This window comes from Cervus canadensis, chromosome 16 (assembly GCF_019320065.1).
Source record: "Cervus canadensis isolate Bull #8, Minnesota chromosome 16, ASM1932006v1, whole genome shotgun sequence".
Taxonomy (NCBI): domain Eukaryota; kingdom Metazoa; phylum Chordata; class Mammalia; order Artiodactyla; family Cervidae; genus Cervus; species Cervus canadensis.
Window position 1 is genome coordinate 34412995 of NC_057401.1, and position 23255 is coordinate 34436249.

Sequence of the window (23255 nt, forward strand, 5' to 3'; positions counted from 1 at the left end):
CTCCCCCATCCCTGGGATTCTCCAGGCAAGAACAGCGGAGTGGGTTGCCACTTCCTTCTCCAATGCATGAAAGTGAAAGTGAAGTCGCTCAGTCGTGTCCGACTCTTCACGACCCCATCGATTGCAGCCTACCAGGCTCCTCCATCCATGGGATTTTCCAGGCAAGAGTACTGGAGTGAGTTGCCATTGCCAGAACCTATCATTTGTACTTATTGGAGTGAACTATAAGCATAAAGGATCTGACTGTCAGAGTACTCATTTGGGTCAAGTTTCAAACCCATCCTCTGCAGGACAACTTTAGCCCTGGAGAGGCAGAAAGAAAAGGTTAAGAAGAAAGCCCAGCCTGCCATGCTCAAAGCCCAGTTTTGCCACTCAACTTTCTGCTTCTGTCTCTTCATCTGCAAAATGGCCGTGGGATAAGACCTACATCTAAGGCATGTTAAGAATAAGTCTGTTATTTCTAAACACTTGAAATAGTGCTTGGCATGTAGCAAAGCTATATGTGTTTAAGTTTTTTTGATTCTGAAATAGTTTACTAATCACTCAATTTTTTTTTTAACAGAAGACACAGGTTCATGGCCGATTGGAAGAGTACTCAGCTCATTGATTAATTTCATTGATTTGAACTTCACCAAGGCCAAGTTAGCTGACAATTTCATCAGGGTTTGGCAGAAGCTTGTGTACAGTCTATTTTGAAGAAATTACCTGTGCAAAATATGAGTATGAACAAGAGGGGCAGGAACCTTGTTTTAACAAACCCAAACAAAACAACTTTTTAAAGTACTGTGAGCAAAAGAAAGTCCAACTTATTTCTTGTATTAACCAACATCCTCCACTCCCTCTCAAGGGTTCTGATACTGATGGTCTCCAGTGCTCCTGGAAGGCTTGGGCTGGCACGGCTCCACTCTATGGCCCTTGGGCATCCACTCCCCCCACAACTGAGCAGTGTGCTTATTTACCAAGAGTCAGTCGCATTGCTCCCAGTTGTTTTTTTAATTACATGACCTTTCATTCTGTAAATGAATGAAACACAAATATAACGAGAAAAAGTTGTTTCTGTGAAAACTAGGTTGACTGCTTGGGGATAACTCAGTAATGGTACTTTCCAAGCAACAATTGCAGCTACTTAAAAGACTGAAATATCTGGAAACTTTCTGCACTTAGATAATGCCCTGTTGTTGCAGTCTAGGCGTGACGGATGACCAAGAACTCTAATTAGTGGGCCCATGTTTAAAAAAAAAAAAAAGAAGAAGCATTATCCTTATATCCAAATATTGTGAAATAAGTCTCCCATTTCTATCTCTCAACTAAAAATAAAGTATACCTATATTTAAATCATTCCCCTAATTGACTCTTCCTATTAACTGACCACTCCAAATTAGAGTGGATAAGAGAGTTTCTACCATAATTACATGAGAATAGTTACTCTTGATAACAATTGTACAGCATACAGGGATCAAACATGTGCCCTGCAGTGGAAGCATGGAGTCTTAACCATGGACCTCCAGGGAACTCCCTTTTTTTCCTCTAAGACAGAGTTATTGTCATTACTTTAAAACATAAGCAGAATGGGAGTTCTAGGATGTGGGTCAGGTCTGTAATGTTTTCTATGTGTGTGTATTTTGGACATAGTCATATATGGCCCATTATCTACATCAGATGGAGAACTTATGAGATAACCTCACATCTATCTAAGGCTCAACTCCCTGGACTTGTTCTAATACCCCCATCTTTGTTGTGTTTGGGAACTGACAAGCTATTTTCCAGGACACAGGAAACTTTCAGCAGGAAAATAAAAAAAATAATCAATAATGTAAATAGTGAAGACAGACACCACGTAAGGAGCAAAGCCTTCAAATGAAAGCAGCAGGCCAGGTGATGTGCACTATCTAAAGGTTTAGGCTGACTAGGGTTCGGGGGTCCTCTGCTTGTTTTGTAAATAAAGTTTTATTGAAACATATGTACATTTATTTACATATTGATCAATGACTATTTTTGCTTTACAATGACAGAGCTGAGTAGTTGCAACACAGACCCAACAAATAAAAATGAAGTAAATAACATTTTCATTATCTGGCTCTTTTCAGAAAAAGTCTGCTAACCTTAGCTCTAAAGGATCAGTTCTGCCCAAGGCAGGACTTGACAAGGTATGATTATAATTGTGCTTTATAAAATGTCCTGGAACTTTGCCATAGTGGATTAATTCCTCAAGGTTATCCCCAACATTGAGAAGCAAGCCAAGTGATTAACTAAGCCACTGACAATGTCTTATGACACAAATTTCCCCTCAATTTCCCCTTCAAGGGTGCCTCCTAGAAGAATTCCCTTAAAATCACACTGTGGAGATAGTTTCAGATGGGAATTTTGATGCTGTACAAATGTACCCTTTCCTCTGCTCTAATACCTCTGTCTACTTATAGATCTCCATGGCTTAGAAAATGGTGCTTTTCACAGACCCCGTATTTTGCAGCAAACAAGGAGCTGAACCGAAAAGGTGGCTGGGGCTGTCTTTTCACAGATCATTTGTTTCTCCAAGCATGGCACTGTCACAGGAGCCTGGGCGAAGGGTTCCTTACTTCTAAACATATAAACACAATCAAATTCAAAAGGAAAGAGCTAGTCAATGAAAAGAGAACATGAGTCTCTACCTACCCCGATGGTCATAGGGGTGGTGCGTCTGGTAGACAGAGTACTAGGTCTGTGGTCAGAAGGTTCCAGTCTTGGTGCTGATTGTGCTACTAACAAAATGCATGACCCCAAGCCAAGTGACTTACCTTCACTAAGCCATATATAGCCAGCTATCCCTAAGGTTCCTTCTAGGGCTAAGATTCTAGGATTCTATGATGCCAGCCTTAGGAGGCTATGCTCTTACCAGTGCCTGGCACATCGCAAGCACTATAAAAGCATTAACTATCACTATTGTTTTGTGAAGGCACAATGCATGCCTTTAAATGTTAATGTGGGTTCTTCCCCTTTATAACAATCAACAACCTAAACTCAAGTTCTAAACAACAGAGCATAACCGTAAGCAATGAAGTCTCCAACTTCTACTGGCCTTCTCAATTAGCACAAACTAATAAAGCTGTTTTTAGGTGGATGAAAGTAGTTGGTGATAGTAGTTCTTGAATCTAAAACCCAAACAGTCACCCTTCTTGAATATCTCCAATTAGAGAACTGGTTCAATCAAAAGTCTTTATTTTGTGTGCATGCTTAGTTGCTCAGTCATGTCCAAGTCTCTGCAATCCTTTGGACTGTAGCCCACCAGGCTCCTCTGTCCACGAAATTTTTCAAGCAAGACTACTGGAGTGAGTTGCCATTTCCTCCTCCAGAGGATCTTCCTAACCCAGGGATCGAACCCTCATTTCCTGTGTCTCCTGCATTGCAGGTGGATTCTTTACCCACTGAGGCCTTTATTTTGTACTGCAATATAAAAATTTTCCCCTGAAAACCTTGCGATATCAATAGGTTGAGACTGAGAACTAGGATTCTTAGGGTATCCAAACATCTTTTTCCATCTTCTCATGATACATAGACTCCTTGTGGGGGCAGGGGAGGAGGCAGGGTTGTCCAACAAAATGGTAAATGAAATTCAGTCTTTAGTTTCCAAATAAAATTAGTTGATTATGGGTTTAGAAAAACTGTTAGTAACCACCAAAATCGCTCAGGCCTTGTCATTTCAGACCAGCCAGCCCACTTCCAGCTACCAATCTTTGCAACTTTCGTCTTAAGAATTTTCTCAGTGCTTCCCTAGTGGCCCAGTGGTTAGGAATCCATCTTGCAATGCAAGGGACAAGGGTTTGATTCCTGGTCCAGGAAGATCCATTTGCCCCAGGGCAACTAAGACCATGTGCAGCACAACTACTGAGCTCTAGAGCCCACGTGCCAGAACTATTGAAGCCTGTGAGCCTAGAACCCATGCTCTGCAAGAGAAGCCACTGCAATGAGAAGCCCGCATATCGCAACTAGAGGGTAGCCTCCACTCTCTGCAACTAGACAATGCCCATGTACAGCAATGAAGACCCAGTGCAGTCAAAATAATTTAAATATAAAAAAAAAAAAAAATTTTTAAGAGTTTTCTCAGAAGACACAGAAAACTTCTCTGCCCATAATCCTGGCAGGCCTCCCTTGGCGACAGATGGAATTGATGTAAATACCACAGCTCTCATGCCTCAGGTAGGAAAACTCTGAACCACCTGTTCTATACCATTTTCTAGAGTTTCTTCCATAAGTCTAAGCTCTAATTACTCACAGTGTTAATTCACTTGATGAGAAAACCTTCACTGACTGCCTTCTCAATGGACTCCCTATCTCACTTCCCCACTGTCCTTTTTTGTTGTTGTTCTGTTTCGGTTTGTTTTACTTTTTAAATAAATGATTTTAATTCAAATATTTATCCTATGGTCTGTTCCTGGAAAATCCAGATGAAGACAACGGGTGTTAACTAATTAATTCTTTAAAGTTTGAATAATAAACATTAATCAGCAGAATATCAGGTACAAGATATTTATAGCCAAAAAACCAGAACAGAGTTGAAAAAATATCATTAGCATAAAAACCAGCAATAAACCTAACAGAAGTGGGAGAAAGTCTAAGCTTGTGGTCTTCCCCTTTAGGTCAAATTCCCTGGAGTTCTAAGAGGTTAGTTTAGGTTCATGGTAACTTTCTCAAGAGATGAAGAATTATCTTGCATTCATTTCATATGTGTTCCAGAAACCTGAGTTCCCAGAATTTCTATTAAAAGTCCTGGACATCACTGCAATAATTTCTCAACACCACACAGCAAAGGATAGGTCAGTCTCAATGTGTTCTTCGCCAAGAAGCCAGCAGATTTGGGCCCAGAGGACAAGCTCATTCTCAAAAGATCAAGGTTTCCATTGCTCTTGTAGATACTCCACGAATTTATAGCAGGCATCCTTAAGTCAAATTGGACCTGATCCTCTGAGAGTTCTGAATGCAAGCTAAACACAAGTCAAAACCTCATGGTTACACCTAAGGAGGAAAATAGTAGAAATAGAGGATATATCATGCAGCAGTGGTACCAAAGGTAACAGTTAGGGTCCCAGTAAGAAACAGAATTTATTTGATCTAAAAATATGGTAATTAAAAGACTATTTAACAGACGTGTGAATAGCTCTAAGAAACAACTAGAGGTGTTGATGCACCTAGAGGCCAGCACCAGTGAGATGCTGCCAATACCCCACGGCAGAAAGGGCAAAATGAAGAAAAAACTGTTCCTGGAGCCAGCGAGAGTCAGAAGCCATAGACGGCCCAGAGATGCAGTTTTAGAGAAACGTGACTGCTGCCAGCAATGCAGTGCCTCCAAAGGAAGGTGGAATCAAGGCAGAAGTACACCAGAGTCTCTCCCCTGCTCTCTTCTGATCTCCTTCCAATGTCTCATTAGCTGAACTCAAAGAAGCCAAGGGCAAAGCAGCCCGAGTGATGCAGTAAGCCCAGCCCCAGTGAACAAGGAGCAGGGCAGAGAAGAGCAGAGAAGAAATGTGGAGCGAGGAGCAGGACAAGAGTAGAAAACCCACCATTATTCGGGTGCAGAGCAGAACACGATGGAACCCCATTCTTTGTGGGGAAAACTTTGTAGTCATTTCATTTATTTCCTTAATACGTAGTTCATCTTTTCACTTAAATTGTGAAAATAATCAAAAATTATAGAAAAGTGAGTTTGAGTGAACTTATGTATAATCACCACATGGATGCTACCATCAACCTTTGACTATAGTTTCTTCATCACACACGTGAGTGAAGTGAAGGTCGCTCAGTTGTGTCTGACTCTTTGCGACCTATGGACTATAGCCTGCCAGGCTCCTCTGTCTATGGAATTCTCTAGGCAAGAACACTGGAGTGGGTAGCCATTCCCTTCTCCAGGGGATCTTCCCAACCCAGGGATCGAACCAGGCTCTCCCGAATGGCAGGCAGATTTTTTACCATCTGAGTCAGCATGTATCAACATCTAATCCTGTCTCCGTCAGTGAATCTGATTTTTGATGTACTGATACTTCAAAGTGAATTTTAGACATCACTTCCTCTTAAATACTTCAGCATCAAATCATTTACTTTGCTCATTTTAGACTGCTATTATAATGCAGCTTATAATGCTATTATAATGTAGCTCTACACATATACTGCCAATGCAGGAGACATTAAGAGACACAGGTTCGATTCCTGGGTTGGGAAGATCCCCTGGAGGAGGGCATGGCAATCCACTTCAGTATTCTTGCCTGGAATTCCATGGACAGAGAAGCCTGGTGGGCTACAAGCCACGGGGTTCTAAAGAGTTGGACATGACTGAACCAACTTAGCGAACACACACACACACACACACACACACACACACACACACACACACACACACACACACACACGGGCTTCTCTGGAGGCTTAGACAGTAAAGAATCTGCCTGCAAAGCAGGAGACCTGGGTTCAATCCTTAGGTTGAAAAGATCCCTTGGAAAAGGGAATGGCTGCCCACTCCAGTTTTCTTGCCTGGAGAATTCCAAGGACAGAGGAAGCTGGTGGGTTATACAGTCCATGGGGTTCCAAAGAGTCGGACACAATGGAGCGACTAACACATACTCATAATACACTTGTATATGTATATATGAAGAAATCAATTAGTGAATGGGTCAATCAATTTGGTTGCTTTCAATTGGGCCACACAGGGGCATTCATTTTATCAGATATAACAGTCCTTACAAAACAAAGACTCTAGCTTTTGGCTGCTTTACTTTCCAAGGATTACAGAATTGATCTTGGTAAGCAAGCCAGGGTCAACACAATAAAACTGAAGCAGGTTGTTGAGTACTGTTTTCCTCCCAACCTCACAATCAGATCTCGTTACAAGAGATGGACTGAGTTTATCCCTTCCCCTGCAACCTGACCTTTTCTATTATACTGCCAATGCCATTCCCACACAAGTCTCATGTTCCTTTGGTTTCAAAGACAGATGGAGGAAGGAGGGGAACTGAACACACTGGCCTGCTTTAACTCCTCCTCCCCCATGATCTTTTGATGTATGAGTAAATAGTATTATTGCCTTTGCTTCTTAACCTCCCAAACCATGATAAAAAGTCAGTCTGAGGCAGTCCAACTTGTTACTTAAACTCTACCTCTTCTCTGGGTATCGAAAATAACATATTTCACAGTATGGACTCAATCAGACGCTCCTTAAAAACCCACATTTCCAATAGCCGCTGGCAACGTGGAGGTAGAATTTAAATTACACACTGCTGCACACTGACTCCTGGGCCATTTCCCTCTCGAAATCATTCTTCAGTGTGGGTTTTCAAATGTCTGCTCAGGTTGACAAAAAATGTTGGCACAGAGAAGTGACACCTTTTCTTATCATGAGTGAGGAAGGAAATGAATTTGGGAGCTGGGAGCATGATCAAATTAATCACACCATGTTAAAACGTATTTGCCCCAAACATGGCCCCAGCAGGCCACGGAGGGAACACACAGGTGAAGACATCATAGTGCTCTCCTTCACAAAATCCCAATCTAACAGAAGGCATGGTTCAGTACACCAAAAACATGAAAGTGAATGTGTTAGTCACCGGGTCTTGTCTGACTCTGCGACCCCATGGACTGTAACCTGTCAGGCTCCTCTGTCCATGGGATTCTCCAGGCAAGAATACTGGAGTGGGTAGCAATTCCCTTCTCCAGAGGATCTTTCCAACCCAAGGATCAAACCTGGGTCTCCCGCAATGCAGCAGATTCTTTACCATCTTGGCTACCAGGAAAGCTCCTCATATCAAAAACATAAAGCAAAGCAAAACAGGAGAAAAGAGAAAGGGCTTCCGGCTGGGAGGGTGCATGAAGACCTCACAGAATGGGGGAAACTGAGCCAAGCTTGGAAGGGTCATTGCATTTCCTCAGGCAGCGATGAAGAAGAAGTGAAGTAAAGTGAAGTCTCTCAGTCGTGTCCGACTCTTTGTGACCCCATGGACTGTAGCCCACCAGGCTCCTCTGTCCATGGGATTCTCCAGGCAAGGATACTGGAGTGGGTTGCCATTTAGGGAAGGATACTCCAAGGGTGAGGATCAACATGTGGACAGGTTCACCACTGGGAAGCAAAGAGGAGGTCTATGGAAGAGCAAATAATCGAGCTTGGCTGGAATACAGATTGTGTATTCAGTGAGAAGACAGGAAAAGGAAGTGGGGGCCATACTGTGGTAGACCTTGGATGTTCAGCTTTAGAGTCTGGAATGCAGGAGGGAGCCAGAAAGGAATATTAAACAGAAAAGTGACAGGGTTGGAACTACATTTTAGAAAGATTATTCTGGCAGGGAGGATAGTTGACTCAAAACAGGCAGAGAGCAGATATCATAGAAATAGCATCTTTCATATTTATTCTCTTAATACCACAGCAAAGAGGGTAGATAGGGAAAATTTTCTTTATATTCTAACTGCAAATAACCTCTTTTTTGGGTACGGAGCCATACAGATGATACATGAAAATCTACCACTACTACAGTAGCTATATATAGTCCTGATACAGCATCTTGATTCTTTCTTCCTGGCTTTATAAAAAGTCCAAAACAAATGTTAGCTTTTTTTTTTTTTTTATTAAACTCTAAACTGATTCCAGATCTTTCATCAATAATATGAATTTTATGACTGATCTAGATACCAAAAGTCATTGTTTGATGATGCAGTTAAAAAGAATCTAGAATATGAAATCAAGGAAATGAAATTCCTTTCAGTTCCATTTTCATGGGAGCCTAAGCTCAATTATACATTTGTGTCAATGTTGTCAATATTTGGGGTTATATCAAATATGGAAAAACTACCATCTCTACCACTATATAAACTTTATAAACTATAATAACCTAATGAATATGGCCTAACTCTGGAGTGCCCATTGTGTACCAAATGTTTAAGTACTTTCCTAGCTCCATTTCCAGTCATTATATTATTTCATTGATTTATCAGATATGATTTTATCTGATAGGTAATACCTTTGTGATAGGTATTACGAGCCTAAGACATGAAGTACTCTATCTGGAATCATGCAGCCATAACTTTTAAAGCCAAGCTTGAAACCCATGTCTGTTTGATTGGTTTCTTGTTACAATTCTTCCAAGCTGCAGGGATGTGTGTTATGTGTGCAGGTTGTGGCCAAAGCCCATCAGTTACTCTCAAACAGCTATTAAAGGAATCCTTCTTTTCCCAACCTCACGATATGCTTGTTTAACTACATCCATTAGGAACTCCCAGAAGATCAAAACAATGCCTAAGAAATTATCAGAAAGCCTTGAGACTTGAATGATAAACCTTTGAAATACACCACATTGAAGGTCTAGCAAATACCATGTTCACTAAAGAAAATGGCTACATGTTGGAGGAATGGGAAGCTTGGAACGATGACAAAGCCAGGCTGAGTATCCTGGGTGTCCCTGAGACCCCAGAAGGGTCTTCTATAGGGGACACTAGAAGGATTCTGGGGCCATCCTCCAGCCATGATAACTGCTTCTCATTTGCAAATAGCCCCTCAGTCATCATGTATTTTGCAAAACACGCATCAACCAGTCAGGAGTATAACTGAAAGCAGCACCAATTCATTCCACAGAGTGTCCCATGACATGCATGGAGCCTCTGCAAGTGAAAGGTGGGCAAGTCCTGTTGGCAAGGTCCCTCCTGACTGCAGAGCTACACACGTCACAGTGGTCATGCTCTTATCCGGCAGCTGCAAGAACACCTCTGGATTGATGGAAAGCATCAGGCTCATGTCCTGGGTTGTGCCTGTTTCCTCTTTGCTAAGTCATTAGCTCGTGACTTCCCAGTGGGAAGAGGGTTATAAGATCAAGTGAGATTATTTCTTTGAAAGTGCTTTAAAAAACACAGTGGTTCAACAAAACATATCAATTTATCTTTTTGGGATCAGTCCACACCATCTTCATCCCCGTCAAAGCAGGCTGTGGTGTCTAAAATATGATTTTTGTATTTTAAGATGCATCTGTCACTGAATAAATTATTCTACCATGAATAGTCCTTTTTGTTATGGGACACAAATAGACGGAGCTTCTAGAAAACTGTGGTAAAAACTGGAGTTCTAGTTGATGTGCCTTAGAAATTCACTCTATTTAACCCACCAGGTAGTTATTTCACTTTTCAAAAGGGATAAATTTTACTTTCTGTAAAATGTAGGAAATATGTAGCAACAAATAGTATTTAGTTACCCAGATGGCACAGTGGTAAAGAATCTGCCTGCAATGCAGGAGACACAGGTTCGATCCCTGGGTCAGGAAGATCCCCTGGAGAAGGAAATGGAACCCACTCCAGTATTCTTGCCTGAAGAATTCTATAGACAGAGGATCCTGGCAGGCTATAGTCTATGGGATCGCAGAGTCAGACACGACTGGGCAATTGAACATATACACTACGATGAAAGCAAATTCCAGGCCAACTTCTGCCACGTATACAAATATTCATGGGCAAGTCACAAAAATTCTCAAATAACTAAGTCTTTTAACACCCCTGTTTGTTCTCTTAGGAGCTCCAAAGCACTGCCTCAGAGAAAATTCACCACATTTGGTAACTGTCTTCAACTGTGTACACAGTTGAAGTACATTTCCCAGCTTCATTACAGTTCATTTGGGGCCTAGTGACCCTGTTCTGGCCCAGCACACAAATGTCTCCCATACAAGTCTTCTTTCTATTTACCTTCCATGACACCTTGGAGGCCCATTTTAAAGATGGTGGTAGTATAAGATGGAGGTATTAAAGATCGAGGACTTAGGTTTTCAAGTCACCTTTTGGAGGAGAGCAGCCCAGGGGAGCTGCCCAAGAAGAAACATTCACTTTGGGCTTGGAGTAAATGAAAAATAAATTATAGGTCAAGTCACTGAGATTTTGAAGTTGTTTGTTACAGCCGCAAGCACATTGCTGAGGCAGATATTACAGAATTACATAACACAGAATTGCATCGGTATTCTAATGGGAGGATCAGCAGGTCATCCAGGGCCACTGGGCAGAGGAGCCGACCGTTAAGTGAGAAAGATACAGGAGTGAATGGCGCTCTGAGCCAACACCAAAGCAGCTTGACCCTCTGGGCTTGCTGGATTGTTACTTTTTGTCCACGCAAAAATAGAGGGAGGAGGGATTGGGATGGGGAATACATGTAAATCCATGGCTGATTCATGTCAATGTATGGCAAAAACCACTACAATATTGTAAAGTAATTAGCCTCCAACTAATAAAAATAAATGGAAAAAAAAAATAGAGGGGCACACACAGTCTTTCTAGCCAACCATATATTTCACTAATGAAAACATTTCTAACACAATTTGTACTAATTACCAAACCCTCTAGTCTGGATTTTTGATAGCATCACTCGAAGTACTTTTCCCAACCACCTTTGAAAGTGGACCTTGCAGTAAAGTTCTTCAGGTGGTAACTAACCAGTTAGCCCTGGAGTGTAGATTACTGGCCAGCACAGAGGTGAAGTTCAAAACATTTAACCACTGGTACCGCACATCACCAAGGGATTAAAAAAAGGTGCAAACTCTTATGTTGGAGCAGTAAAAAAAGGTGCAAAAGCTTATGTTGGAGTGGTACCTTCTATCCTGGATAACTTCAAATGTTAATTAAGCGCCCTTAGGGTAGAGATTAAAGTAATTCACACCATGACTGTTTATACTGAAGTATTTAAAGAATAAATTACAAACAAACAAGCATCTAATTCACAGACATCATCCAGTTTATTTATGTCTCTGCTCACTTTAAGAATTACCAGCAAAGGATCATGGAACCTATCCCTAAGTGTAAGACTAGATCAATAAAATTAGCCATCTGTCCAAGGAAGGCTTTAAACTCAGGTTGTATTTAAGTATTACGTTTCCAACCGCCCAGATGTTACAGAAAAGTGCCTGCTGATACAACTCCTTTTGCACAATGTAAACCATTAATTGGCTAATATAAAGTTGTTGCACCAAGGAAAATAAACAGCATTAACATTGCATTAAATCTGATTCGGGATTTTGGGTGCCCTGTCAGCAAACACAAGTGTTAAGATTTAAATTGCTTAGGATTTGCAGACTCAGGCAAAGAAAGAATCTTCACGTGTCTTTAGCAGGAATGAGGAGGAACAGACTGGAAAAGAGATCAAAGCTTCAGAAAGTAAGGTTGGTCCCGTTAGTTAAGATAATAATAATTAGTGTGAGTATTGTTAGATAATCATATCTTATCTTTGTGTAGCACCTTAGTTCTTTCAAAGCACTAGTCTGATTTCCTTTGATTCTTCAAATAAGCTGGTGGTGTTATCTGGGGTAAGTGGGGTTTTTTCTTACAGCTCTGGAAATGCAGAATCATGAATAAGAAATGCAAGAGCCATTGGTGTCCAGTCTCTTATCTTTCTATGTCACCAGTAGTGGCCATGAATCACTCCAACCTGCTGATCAACGAGCAAACCCTGGCCACTTCTCAGCTATCTAGCTTCGTGGAGATTTTCATGAACCTCCAGTCACGTGTCAGTCTGGATAATCATCTTTCAGGAATAGCTGCTCCCCACCCCCAACACCCTACAAAACTTCCACATGACAATTACCAGACAAAAACTGTCCATCACCCTTGGGGTTAGTGTTTCTCAAAAGAATCCACTCAAGCAAGACCACAAACTTCACAGTTACATCTGCAAACCCCAAATCAAGGCATGTGGTTGACCAAAGAGTCTTTCTGATTTGCCAATTTATCTAAAAAAAATTGTACAACTCGGTAAACTTAAAATTATGTTATCCAGTATACATCAACACGCATGAGAAAGGATAAAAAGTACATTAACTCGTGTCTGTGTTAATTATTCTGACGACTGGAAATGCACATATTTTCTCCTCCTTTCCTCTCCACCCCCGTTCAGATTAAACAAGTCCAAATTCATAAACATTGCCTTCAAGCTTCAGGCTTCTAATCCTTTTTAATGCTTTGGTGTATACATTACCTCATTTAATCCTTAATTGGTTGGTTCTTTCTTTATCCTGTTTCTGTAAGACATTATGAAAAAACTGGAGCAAACATTTTGGCCAACCCGGTATTTTTACAGACAAGGAAACCCAGGCTTATAGAGTTAATATAACTAGCCTTAATATCACCAGGTAATTTAAAAAAAAAGAAAAAGAAAACAACAACAAAAGTGTCCGAACTTGAATCCAAACTTGTCGAATAGCAGAGTTTGTGCTTTCACCCAAGCCCGGAGAAAGGGCTGGTCATGTACAGTTCAGACTGGATTCTTGCTGATGCTACTGCAGGCTGTCTCTCCTGGGTGCAGCCATCTCTCAGTGACAGGGCTAGGGGAAAGAGGATAAGCAGGAGGACTTGCTCAGAAGAGATGTCCTTCAGTGACCTTTGAAGATCTCAAGTCCCAAATCCAATCTCCAGAAACCCTGCAGAGTGTCTAGACACTGGTATGTTCCGGTTGAAACACATGTGTGTTATCGAAGTGGAGAACTTCGGGGTACTGGAAAGTTCCTGGGGTGGACGTACCAGGGAAGAGAGGTGGTGGAGGAACCCAAATTCTCCTCCCTCATGTCCCCACGTGTGAACTGTGACTCACATGCACCACATGACCTGAGGTTCTTGTTTTAAAAAGCAGATGTCTGGGATGCACTCCAGGAATTCTTATCCACACAGGAATTCAGGAATGACTCACCTGGGTCAGAGGTCTAAGATCTGCTCTGAGCCAACACTAGAAAGTCTGCCCTCTGGTGGCAGCAATTTTATTTGGCTTTTCACCTGAGTCTCTCCCTGTCCCCACGCCCAACCCCCAAACCACGAGATCAGAGGGCTCATGTCTTCCAGCTCATCTCAGGAGATTAAAGTCACACCTTGAGGTCCTTCTCCAAAATGGCGGTTCACAATCAATGCAGTCAAAGATGGGTGGGGGTGGGGGTATTTCTCCTATAAACTGCCATTTACAGTCTGCAGTATCTCCTCATCTTTCCCCTATTTTTTTTTTTAATCCCTGAAGTAGCAGGTGTATTTCTAATACCTGCAACTAGCTGTGGCCAAAACAAGTGGCAAGGGTCTTCACCAGCTCAGAAGATTCTCTGTTGCAATCAAGACATCATGTCATTCCTTTGGTGGGTTGGGAGAAATACAGTTCCATTTGTGGAGAGGGAGAGGTAGGAGAAGACAGATCTCCCCAGGATAACCCTGCAGAAGCTGAGATCCCACCTCTGCCTCAGACACCTGAGCCCTGTTTTCCAGAAATCTAACTCTGGGTCACTGGACCACTTCTGAGCTACAGTAACCCATGGATGGGCTACCCCAGTAGCTCAGCAGTAAAGAATCCGCCTGCAATGCAGGAGACGCAGGTTTGATCCCTAGGTCAGGAAGATCCCCTGGAGGAGGGCACGGCAACCCACTCTAGTATTCTTGCCTGGAGAATCCCATGGACAGAGAAGCCTGGCAGGCTACCATCCAAAGGGTTGCAAAGAGTCACACACAGCTGAATCTGCTGAGCACACACGCACGCAACCCATGAACAGATGAACAACTACTCCCCAAAGAATTCTAAGGTTATTAAAGCCCTGATCTCAGCGTAAGAAATATAAAGCACAAACAAAACACACCACTCAGTTCCTTTCTGATCAAATCTCTCTTCCATGAGAAAGAATTCTGAGAAAAAAGTACTGCCTCATGTTACACACATTTACTGCTGATTGTGGCCTCACAGAGATCCCTTTACCTCGTAGAGAATCAAAGGAAAGAGAAAGAGAGGCAGGGGCTTCTTTACAGGGATTGGCTGTGAAGTGGGAACAAACAGGAGGGTAGGAGAGCTGATGGAAGCATTGGTTGGAGGAATATATTTCTGCTATGGTGCCACAGCTGCATGGGACGCTAAGTAGTGTATATATACCTATAGCTTCCCAGGTGGCCCAGTGGTAAAGAAACCACCTGCCAATGCAGAAGACACAGGTTCGAGCCCTGGGTCGGGAAGATCCCCTGAAGGAGGAAATGGTAACCTGCTCCAGTATTCTTGCCTGAAAAATCTCATGGCTGGCTTGGCTGGCTACAGTCCACGGGGTCACAGCGAGTCAGACACAACTGAGAGACTGAGTACACACACTCACATAATCTCCCTCGTGGCATTTGTGGCTCCAGTTTTCATCAAGAAGCAAGGTAATCTGGATCAGCCTCGTGGAGGAGTAAGGTTAGTTGGAAACGGAGGGGGGTGTCTGGAAGGGCTGAGTCCTCCAAATTACATGCTCTGTGAAAGGCACTTGATGAGAGCTCCAAGTAAGGATATAACCGAACTCTTGTGACTATCAGGTTACTCTGGGTAGGTGGGGGAAGTAGAACAAGATGACTCGTGACCCCTGCTTGATCCTCTAGCCATCAGTGTCACACTAGTAGGAGCAGAAACCACCTCGGAGGTGCCTGTATTCCCCACCATCAACCCCCAAGGCACAGTGCCCTTGAGCTAAATCTGCTCTGATCCTCCAGGCTTTCGTTTTGCTGAGTTTCCCTGGATCTTTGTTTGAGTCCACTCCGGTAGAGAAATATTGAGGGAAAGGTGGAAAGGAAATGATTACAGACCTGCATCTCCCCCAAAAATGACTGCGAACCCCAGTCCTCCAGGGGAAAATCTTGAACTCTGAACTGACCTGACCTTGTCCCACTGACCCTGAGACCTCAGGCAGCTGGAAAGAGAAAAGGCAGGGAAGCCCTCCAGCTCTCTCTGTGTACCAGAGTTAAGCTAACACCATGAGATACAAATCTGCTTGTGGGAACACATGTGGCTTGATGCATGCTGGTCCCAGCAGATGTGTCTTGTCTGGATTTTCCTTCCCCTCCACTGCCCCACATCAGAGGCTCAGCAGTCCTCTCTGCACATGCGGGTGAGCGACTGGGTAAGAGAAGTGCTGGAGATCACTCAAGGAGGTCTGGGTACTAGTTCCAGGCTCGGCTTCTGATGCTAACTTAACGCAAGTCCTTGAGTCATGCTCAACCCAGCCGTAAAGTGAGGGCATTTCAATTCCTGCCAGGTCTGGGATTTGAATTTGGGAGCCCCATGGTAGCCCCCCAGTTCATCCAGGAGGAGGACGCCCTCTCTGAAGGGATGCACATCTCTGCTCATCAGGCCATTAAGGACTCCTTTCTGCTCCTAAATATCAGAGCCTTTAATTCCCATTCCCCCACTTGTTAGCTGAGTGACCCTGTTAGATATTTAATTTCTCTAAGCCACAACTTCCTCTTCAGTTAAACAAGGATAATAACGGTACCCATCTCACAGACCTGTTGGGTTGATTAAATAAATCATTATGTGTCAAGTTCTTCGGACAGAGTAGCAAGCACTTAATCAGTGTTATTACTATTTAATATGATTTAACTTGCACGCCGTCCTTTCTGGTGAGCCTCAGCAAGTGCAGAGGTTTCGTTATTGACACTAATAACAGAGGAGTAGCTATCTTGGGGTGGAAGGAAAGGTTGCCTATGTTAGACCCAAATGAAATTCAAAACTGAGTTTCAAGCTGCATAGTTGTTTTCTTTCTCACCAGAATCAGATGGGGGTGGGGAATTTGCAGGTGGATTTTGAATCCAAGACTTCAACAAAGCCATAATTGTCAAAGATAGATTTAGGAGTGTGAGGAGAAAGACAGGGTCATTCAAATAAAACAGGACCTTTCCAGTATGCCTTAGGTGGTAGCCATGCTACCTTCAAAGTACTGCACACAAATCAATTTCTATTGAGGAAACGAGGTACAAAGAAACTCCCACACGGATACTCGCAGGATTTGCTGGTGTCTGGGGAAGATTATAAATTAGCTGGTTGCTGTTCACATCACAGCCAAGTGGGGCACATTCAGTTTTTAATCTGGACCAATTTTCCGGATCAAAAATCAGTCTTTCCAAGGGATGTAAATGAGCCCAGGAGGATATTTTCCCCCAAAGTTTATGAAGTAGCTGTCATTTTAATCTGAACAGCCTTCCAACCTGAAAGCCAGTGTCTGGATAAAATTATAAAGTAATGAAAAACTCTCCTAGGCTGAACCTAGTCCAAACACTCCTTCTACCTCCAGTTTGATATGTTTAATGTGCCAAAATATTTAAAAGGTAGAGTTTCCGCTATCAAAACCCTATCTATGCTTCAAATAAAACCAAAGAGACCAACACAGCATATTCATGGCATCAATAACAGAATGAGACCCTGGATGAACCAGGTAGGAAATATTTTTAGGAGAGGAACTACAGAAAATAAGAAAGGAAATATGGTGAACCATATGAGCAGTTTTACACAGCAGGCTTTGTGCAATACTTTTTTTTTAAAAAATTCTGCTTAAATGAATTGAAATCTATCCTTAAAAGAACATTACATACACTACTCATGCTTAAGAACTACAGCTATAACGATGCATTGTTCAAAACACTGTGACTAGATGGTTTTCTGTAAATAAATCCACAGAAGGGAGTTGATCACAATCTGCATATCTTAAGGAGGAAAGTTAGGAAGAATTCCTTCATTGAAATGCTTGAAGATATGTGTCTGTGTGCATTAGGAAGTGCAACAACATAATGTAATATCACCTGGGACTGCTGCTGTTTCCTCCAAAGTCAAAGATCGGTAGGAATAGAATAGCTCATTATTTAAGTGTGCTTGAGATAACAATAACAACCATAAATTTCAAAGCAGGTAGCAAGGCGCAGGTGATGACAGCTTGAAGGGTGAAGGTGTCTTCCAGAACTGAAAAGCAACAAGTCATATTTCCAAGTAGAGAGATTCTTGAGCAGTGTAAATATTTAAGCAGTTATACAGAGATCTGCCAAGATTATTTTCTTTGCCTGGTGACTCAGTGGTAAAAGAATCTGCCTAGCAATGCAGGAGATGTGGGTTCAATCCCTGGGTTGGGAAGATCCCCTGGAGAACGATATGGCAACCCACTCCAGTATTTTTGCCTGAAAAAGCCCATGGACAGAGAGAGGAGCCTGGTGGGCTACAGTCCTTGGGTCTCAAAGAGTCGGACACAACTTCACCAGTAAAAAGCAGCAAAATTTTCCTGGTTTGTCTCTTTCTTACGGAAAAAAAATTATTTGTGAAGACAAACTGCACTTTCTGCAAAGTTCTGCAGACTGCATTCAAATAAAGTTATATTGTTTCCATTGTTCATAAGATATAATTAATCCCATAAGACAACCCCCTCCTTACAAAGTAAACTAAGAAAAAACAGATTTTTCAGAATTCTAAATATAACCTCAGCAAAGAAGAATAAAAATCATTAGAGAAACGACGTTAAGAACTTTCTTGCTTAGAATGTCCTACTTTGAATAATCTCACCACACAGGCCAAACCAAAGTAGACAAAAACACAAGAAGACTTTCTACCTGTGTAACTAGAGGAAATGCAAGTTACGGTGTTTCAAGTTTGCTCCAGTTCACTGTAATAGCCCATGAGGCTATATATTCTTTGTTTAAATCGCAGAGACAGGAGCTGAAAACACAGCATAAAATTAACCCACTGGGAGCTCTTTTCTGAGAAAACAGCCCCAGTGGAAGAAGCCCCTAACATCTGAAGCCACATCCCGACACAGTGCGTGGGGAGGACCGGAGATGGGCACACCAGGCAAATCTTCAGACACTCAACAGGAAATGGCTGGGCTCTGGGCAGTATGAATTCAATAAGCTGTTTAGAAACACAGGAGGAGCCGTTTGCCTTTTCCTGCACAGTTGCAATCCTTCTAATTGAGACAGCGTGATCGCTGCCACAACTCTCAGCTCTCTGTGGTCAAATACAGAGCCCTCCACCTCTACAGGGTCTGGAAAAGAGATCCTTCTTTCAACAAACAAATATCCCTGGAACCGCCTGGGCTGGGAAGGGGAGGGCGAGGTTCGCGTCTCTTCTGGGCTCTGGGCAGAGAAGAACCCAGTTAAGTGCGGCGGGTCAGGGGTGAAAGAGAAGGTGCGTCGCCAGCTTCGCGTCCTCGCTGGGGACGGGGCCCTGGGCTCTCCGGACGCGATGCTCCCGGGAGCACTGACAGCATTACCTGGTTTTCTGAGCGCTGATCTGAGCGGCGCAGCGCCGGGTCCGAGGCTGGAAGCCAGGAGCAAGAGCCGGAGCAGGACTCCTCGGATTAAATCCATTTCACCGCGGGCGTCTGCAAAGTTTCACCAAAGTCCCGGGCGCACACCGAAAGGGCGTCTCCTGGGAGACGTGGGGGACGCGGCCCCCGCGGAGCCCCTGACCGGGGTGAGCAGGCGAAGGACTGAGGGAGCTGGACCAGGAGGCGTCCAAACAGGCAGGACAGCAGCCGGGAGGTCGGCGTGCTGGAGTGAAGCCGGCTGCGAGCGGCAGGGCTTTTCGGGGGGGCGGGGGCGGCTGAGGAAGCCGACGGGGAGGGACTGGCTGGCCGCGGGAGGGAGGGAGGAAGGCTCGACCCGCCCGGGGATGGAATTACAATCGAGTGGAAGTGAGAGGGGCAGGCCCTGAGACAACTGACTCTTCGCCCACCGCAGGGGCAGACAGCCCGCCCATCACCCCTCTAGCGACCCCCTGCGCAGCCCTTCCCGGCTGGTGACCTAGATTGGCGCGCTAGGAGGGGCCGACTTCAACCTCTAGACACGCAGGGCAGGATTTAGATGATTGCGAGCCGCGGACCCTCTGCCTTGGTCCTGATTTTGAAATCTTGCCCCCCCCCCTTCCCCCCCCCCAGTAAACTCTCCTCGGGCCGCGCCCCTCTGGGTCGCTTCCACCTTCCTTGGGCACTTTTGCCAACACCTCCAAAGGTGGCTCTAGCCGCTCCATCGCCCTCGGGGTAAGGGGCGTAGCTGCGGGGAGGGGCGGGGGTCTGAGGTTCGCATTGCGGGGGGCTAGGAGGGAGAGGGGGCGGGGCCGGCCAGGACCCAGGCGCTAAGAAGATAAACGGGATTTAAGGCGCGCATATGGAGAGCTGAAGCCGGTCACTCTGTTGGAAACGCCGGGTGGAGATTAGGGCCCGGCGCGGGGAAGTGGGGTGCCCTCCCGGTAGAGGAAGGCAACTGGAGACCCTCCAGGGGAGGAGATGAAGCTTTAGGTTAAGCCCGGCCTTGGGGGTAAGGAAGGGAGCTCGAGCTCCCTGGTAGACCGAGAAGACACGGCTGGGAGCGGGGCGCGCGCCAGCCAGGCTGGGCCTGGAGGCCAACAGGGGGTCCTGGCCACTGATCGTGGGACCAGGGTCCCCAGATCGGCTCCCTGTTTCCGAAAAAGACCCCTTCTCCTCCGGATTTGCTGCGGAGAACTCAGGAAAAAGCGCCTGTTGCCGGATTTCCAGGTGGCGAGAGAAGAGACGCCGGGACTCCAGTCCTGTTGCACAGCCGCGTGCTGATCTTCGAGCCAAAGAGAAGAGAAGGCGGATTCAATAAATAAACAAGCGGGAACAAACCTGGAGGAAAACGCAGCCTTCGCCGGTTCCTGGGGGAAGATCAAAGGCCCCAGGAAGTACCCCGCAGAGGGAGCCTGGTGGCTGACCTGGGGGACTCCGCGCCGGCCCCGCCCCACCGAGCCGCGCCCGGGAGGCTCCCGGCGTCCAGGCCGTTCATTGTTAACCTGGCTTCGGGGAACCGGGAGGGAACGATGCTCACTATCTCCCTCCGCCTCCTCCCAGCAAAGATGTCTACTCTTCTTTTAGGAGTGAAGTATTTATTCCCTGGCTAGAGGGTTTGTAATGGGCCGGATCTGGTTTGTTAGCAAAGCTGAGAATACGTTCCCTTTTGTTTGGGCGTTCTCAGGTGTACTACTGTCCATAAAGAAATTCAAAGTCCACTCCGACTTGAGTCATTGGAAGTCTTAGATGTGACACCAGAGTTTGTCCTTATACACGGAGCTGGAGGGGGAAATTCGTACAGACTACGCCGTTCACTTTGAAGGTGATATTAAATGTATGTCTGGTAGCCAGGCAATGCGTCTGCCCCACAAGGCTGCTAGTCTCAAAGGTAGCAGAATCTTAAGATTAGAGGTCATCTAGGCCCTGCCTCCATTCCACTCGGGAATCTGCCATCAGCATCCTTGCCTTGAGCTCCACCTGTGATAAAGAGCGTCTACCTTACCACCAGCCGAGAAGGGGTTGGACCTAAGGTGACACCTAGAACCAAATAACTTTTGCCCTGAATTTATCTCCCATGTTGATTCTGCTCTTTCCCACTTAAAAATTATTCTCCCTGATGTAAAAATTGGAAGTAATATTAACCATTAATATTATGGCTAGCATTTATATATCACCTACCATGTACCAGACCCTCTTTAAAAGACTGTTTAATCCCACTGTCAGCCATACCAGCTAGGTACTGTTATTAGTATTACCCCCATTTGACAGATGAGAAAGCTGAAACATGTAAAAGTTAACTGCATGCATGCTTAGTCATGTCCAACTCTTTGCCACTCCATGGACTGTAGTCTGCCAGGCTCCTCTGTCCATGGAATTTTTCAGTCATCAATACTGGAATGGGGTGTCATTTCCTCCTTCAAGCCATCTTCCTGACCGAGGGATCAAACCTGCATCTCCCGTGTCTCCTGCATTGGCAATAAATTCTTTACCATAGAGCCACCTGGGAAACCCATACAAGTTAAGTGATCTGCTCTAAATCATTCAACTTCTGAGACTCAGAGCTTCAGCTGAATCCAGGTGGTCTGGTTCCAGAGTCCAGACTTTGAAGAAGACACAAGCAGACACAGCAGTGGACCAAAAATCCTGAGATCCGTGTATTTAATATTAGGCTCTACTTGTAGTGTATCTTGGCAAAATGAAGGGACTAGATGAAATCATTGCCATGTTCCAGGGTTTGCTTTCTTTTTATTATCTAATAAAATGGCACCATCTAATCCAAGTCTCTTTTTCTCTGAATATTCCTTTTTTCTTTAAAAAAAATTTTTATTAGAGTACAGTTGCTTTACAATGTTGTTAGTTTCTACTGTACAGCAAAGTAAATGAGCTATATGTATGCATATATCCCCCTTTTTGGATTTCCTTCCCATTTAGATCACCACAGAGAATTGAGTAGGGTTCCCTATACTCTACAGTAGGTTTGAATGTCTCTTTTCAAAAATCTATACAAATTGTCCATTGCAAATTTTGCAAGGCTGAGTTTCAGCCTTCCTGCTGACACCCTCAACAAGCACCTATACACCTCCTCACCCTTGGCCTTTCCATCCTCTGCAGCTGGCCATGGGTGATCAGGAAGCTGACTTGGTTCTATCAGAGTCCTCTTTGTTTCTTCTTTGTTGGGATTATCTTTGGTTATATTGTTATAGTTTCATTTTGAGGGCCTCTAATAGCTCCAGATTCTCAGGCCACTGAGATAAGACCTTACTTCTTGAGATCTGCTTGTTACAAATCTAGGACACATGTTAGACCCAACTTCTTCCCTTCACTTGTCAAATTACATCCCTTAAGGTTTTCTCTTCTAGTCCGACAACCAGCTTACCGCACTTGTAAATCTGATTAAAGACAAATGGAACACTTGTCTTTGACTCTCTTCCTGCCTTCTGGGAGGAGGGGAGCTAAAGGGGGCAAAGAGGTTTGAATGTTTCATTAAAAAAAAAAAAGCTGTGCAAATTCACTTGAGGTCTAAACTCAATTAATAAGGTCACCAGCAGAAGAGTGACCTGCCTGCTTTGCTCAATATCATGGGAGAAGAGTATGGTCTTTCCTCCGTGGAGTGGATTTGGAGGCTGTTAGAAGAAAGTAAAGGCAAAGTTACCAATTATAGGATATTTAGGAAGTTCCTGAATGAGAGTGAGAAATAGACAGCAGCAAAGAAGCAGCTTTGGATTTAATTAATTTTTTGAATGGGTTGCATGTACATATAAAATTTGAAATGTTCATCAAGTGGAATAAACGGTGAAAAATAAGTTTCCTTTTACCCTTTCCTGTGTCATAAGCTATAAATATTAAGACTTTCTTGTGTGTCCTTCTACAGTTATTTTATGAGCATACAGTTATTTTATGAATATAAATATATATATATATACTTAACACAAACAAATACATCTTGTACATACTTTTTAACCTGAAGTGCTAGTCTCTCAGTCGTGTCCAACTCTTTGCTACCCCATGGACTGTAGCCCACCAGGCTCCTCTGTCCATGGAATTTTCCAGGCAAGAATACTGGAGTGGGTTGCCATTTCCTTCTCCAAGGGATCTTCCTGACCCAAGGATCAATCCCGGGTCTCCCACATTGCAGGCTGATTCTTTACTGTCTGAGGACCAGGGAAACCCAAAGTGAAAGTGTCAGTCATGCAGTTGTGTCCAACTCTTTGTGACCCCATGGACTGTAGC

General features: G+C 44.0%; 1 protein-coding gene across 1 annotated transcript in view; it reads right to left on the minus strand.

Moving 5' to 3' along the window:
• Nucleotides 1–19316, minus strand: part of EGFLAM (EGF like, fibronectin type III and laminin G domains) — a 190821-nt gene extending 171505 nt beyond the window's left edge. Inside the window, exon 1 of the mRNA XM_043488924.1 lies at nucleotides 18990–19316. Coding sequence (XP_043344859.1) covers nucleotides 18990–19086 — 97 coding nt within the window. The 5' untranslated portion in view covers nucleotides 19087–19316. The remainder of the gene's footprint in view (nucleotides 1–18989) is intronic.
• Nucleotides 19317–23255: the final 3939 nt, after the last annotated feature.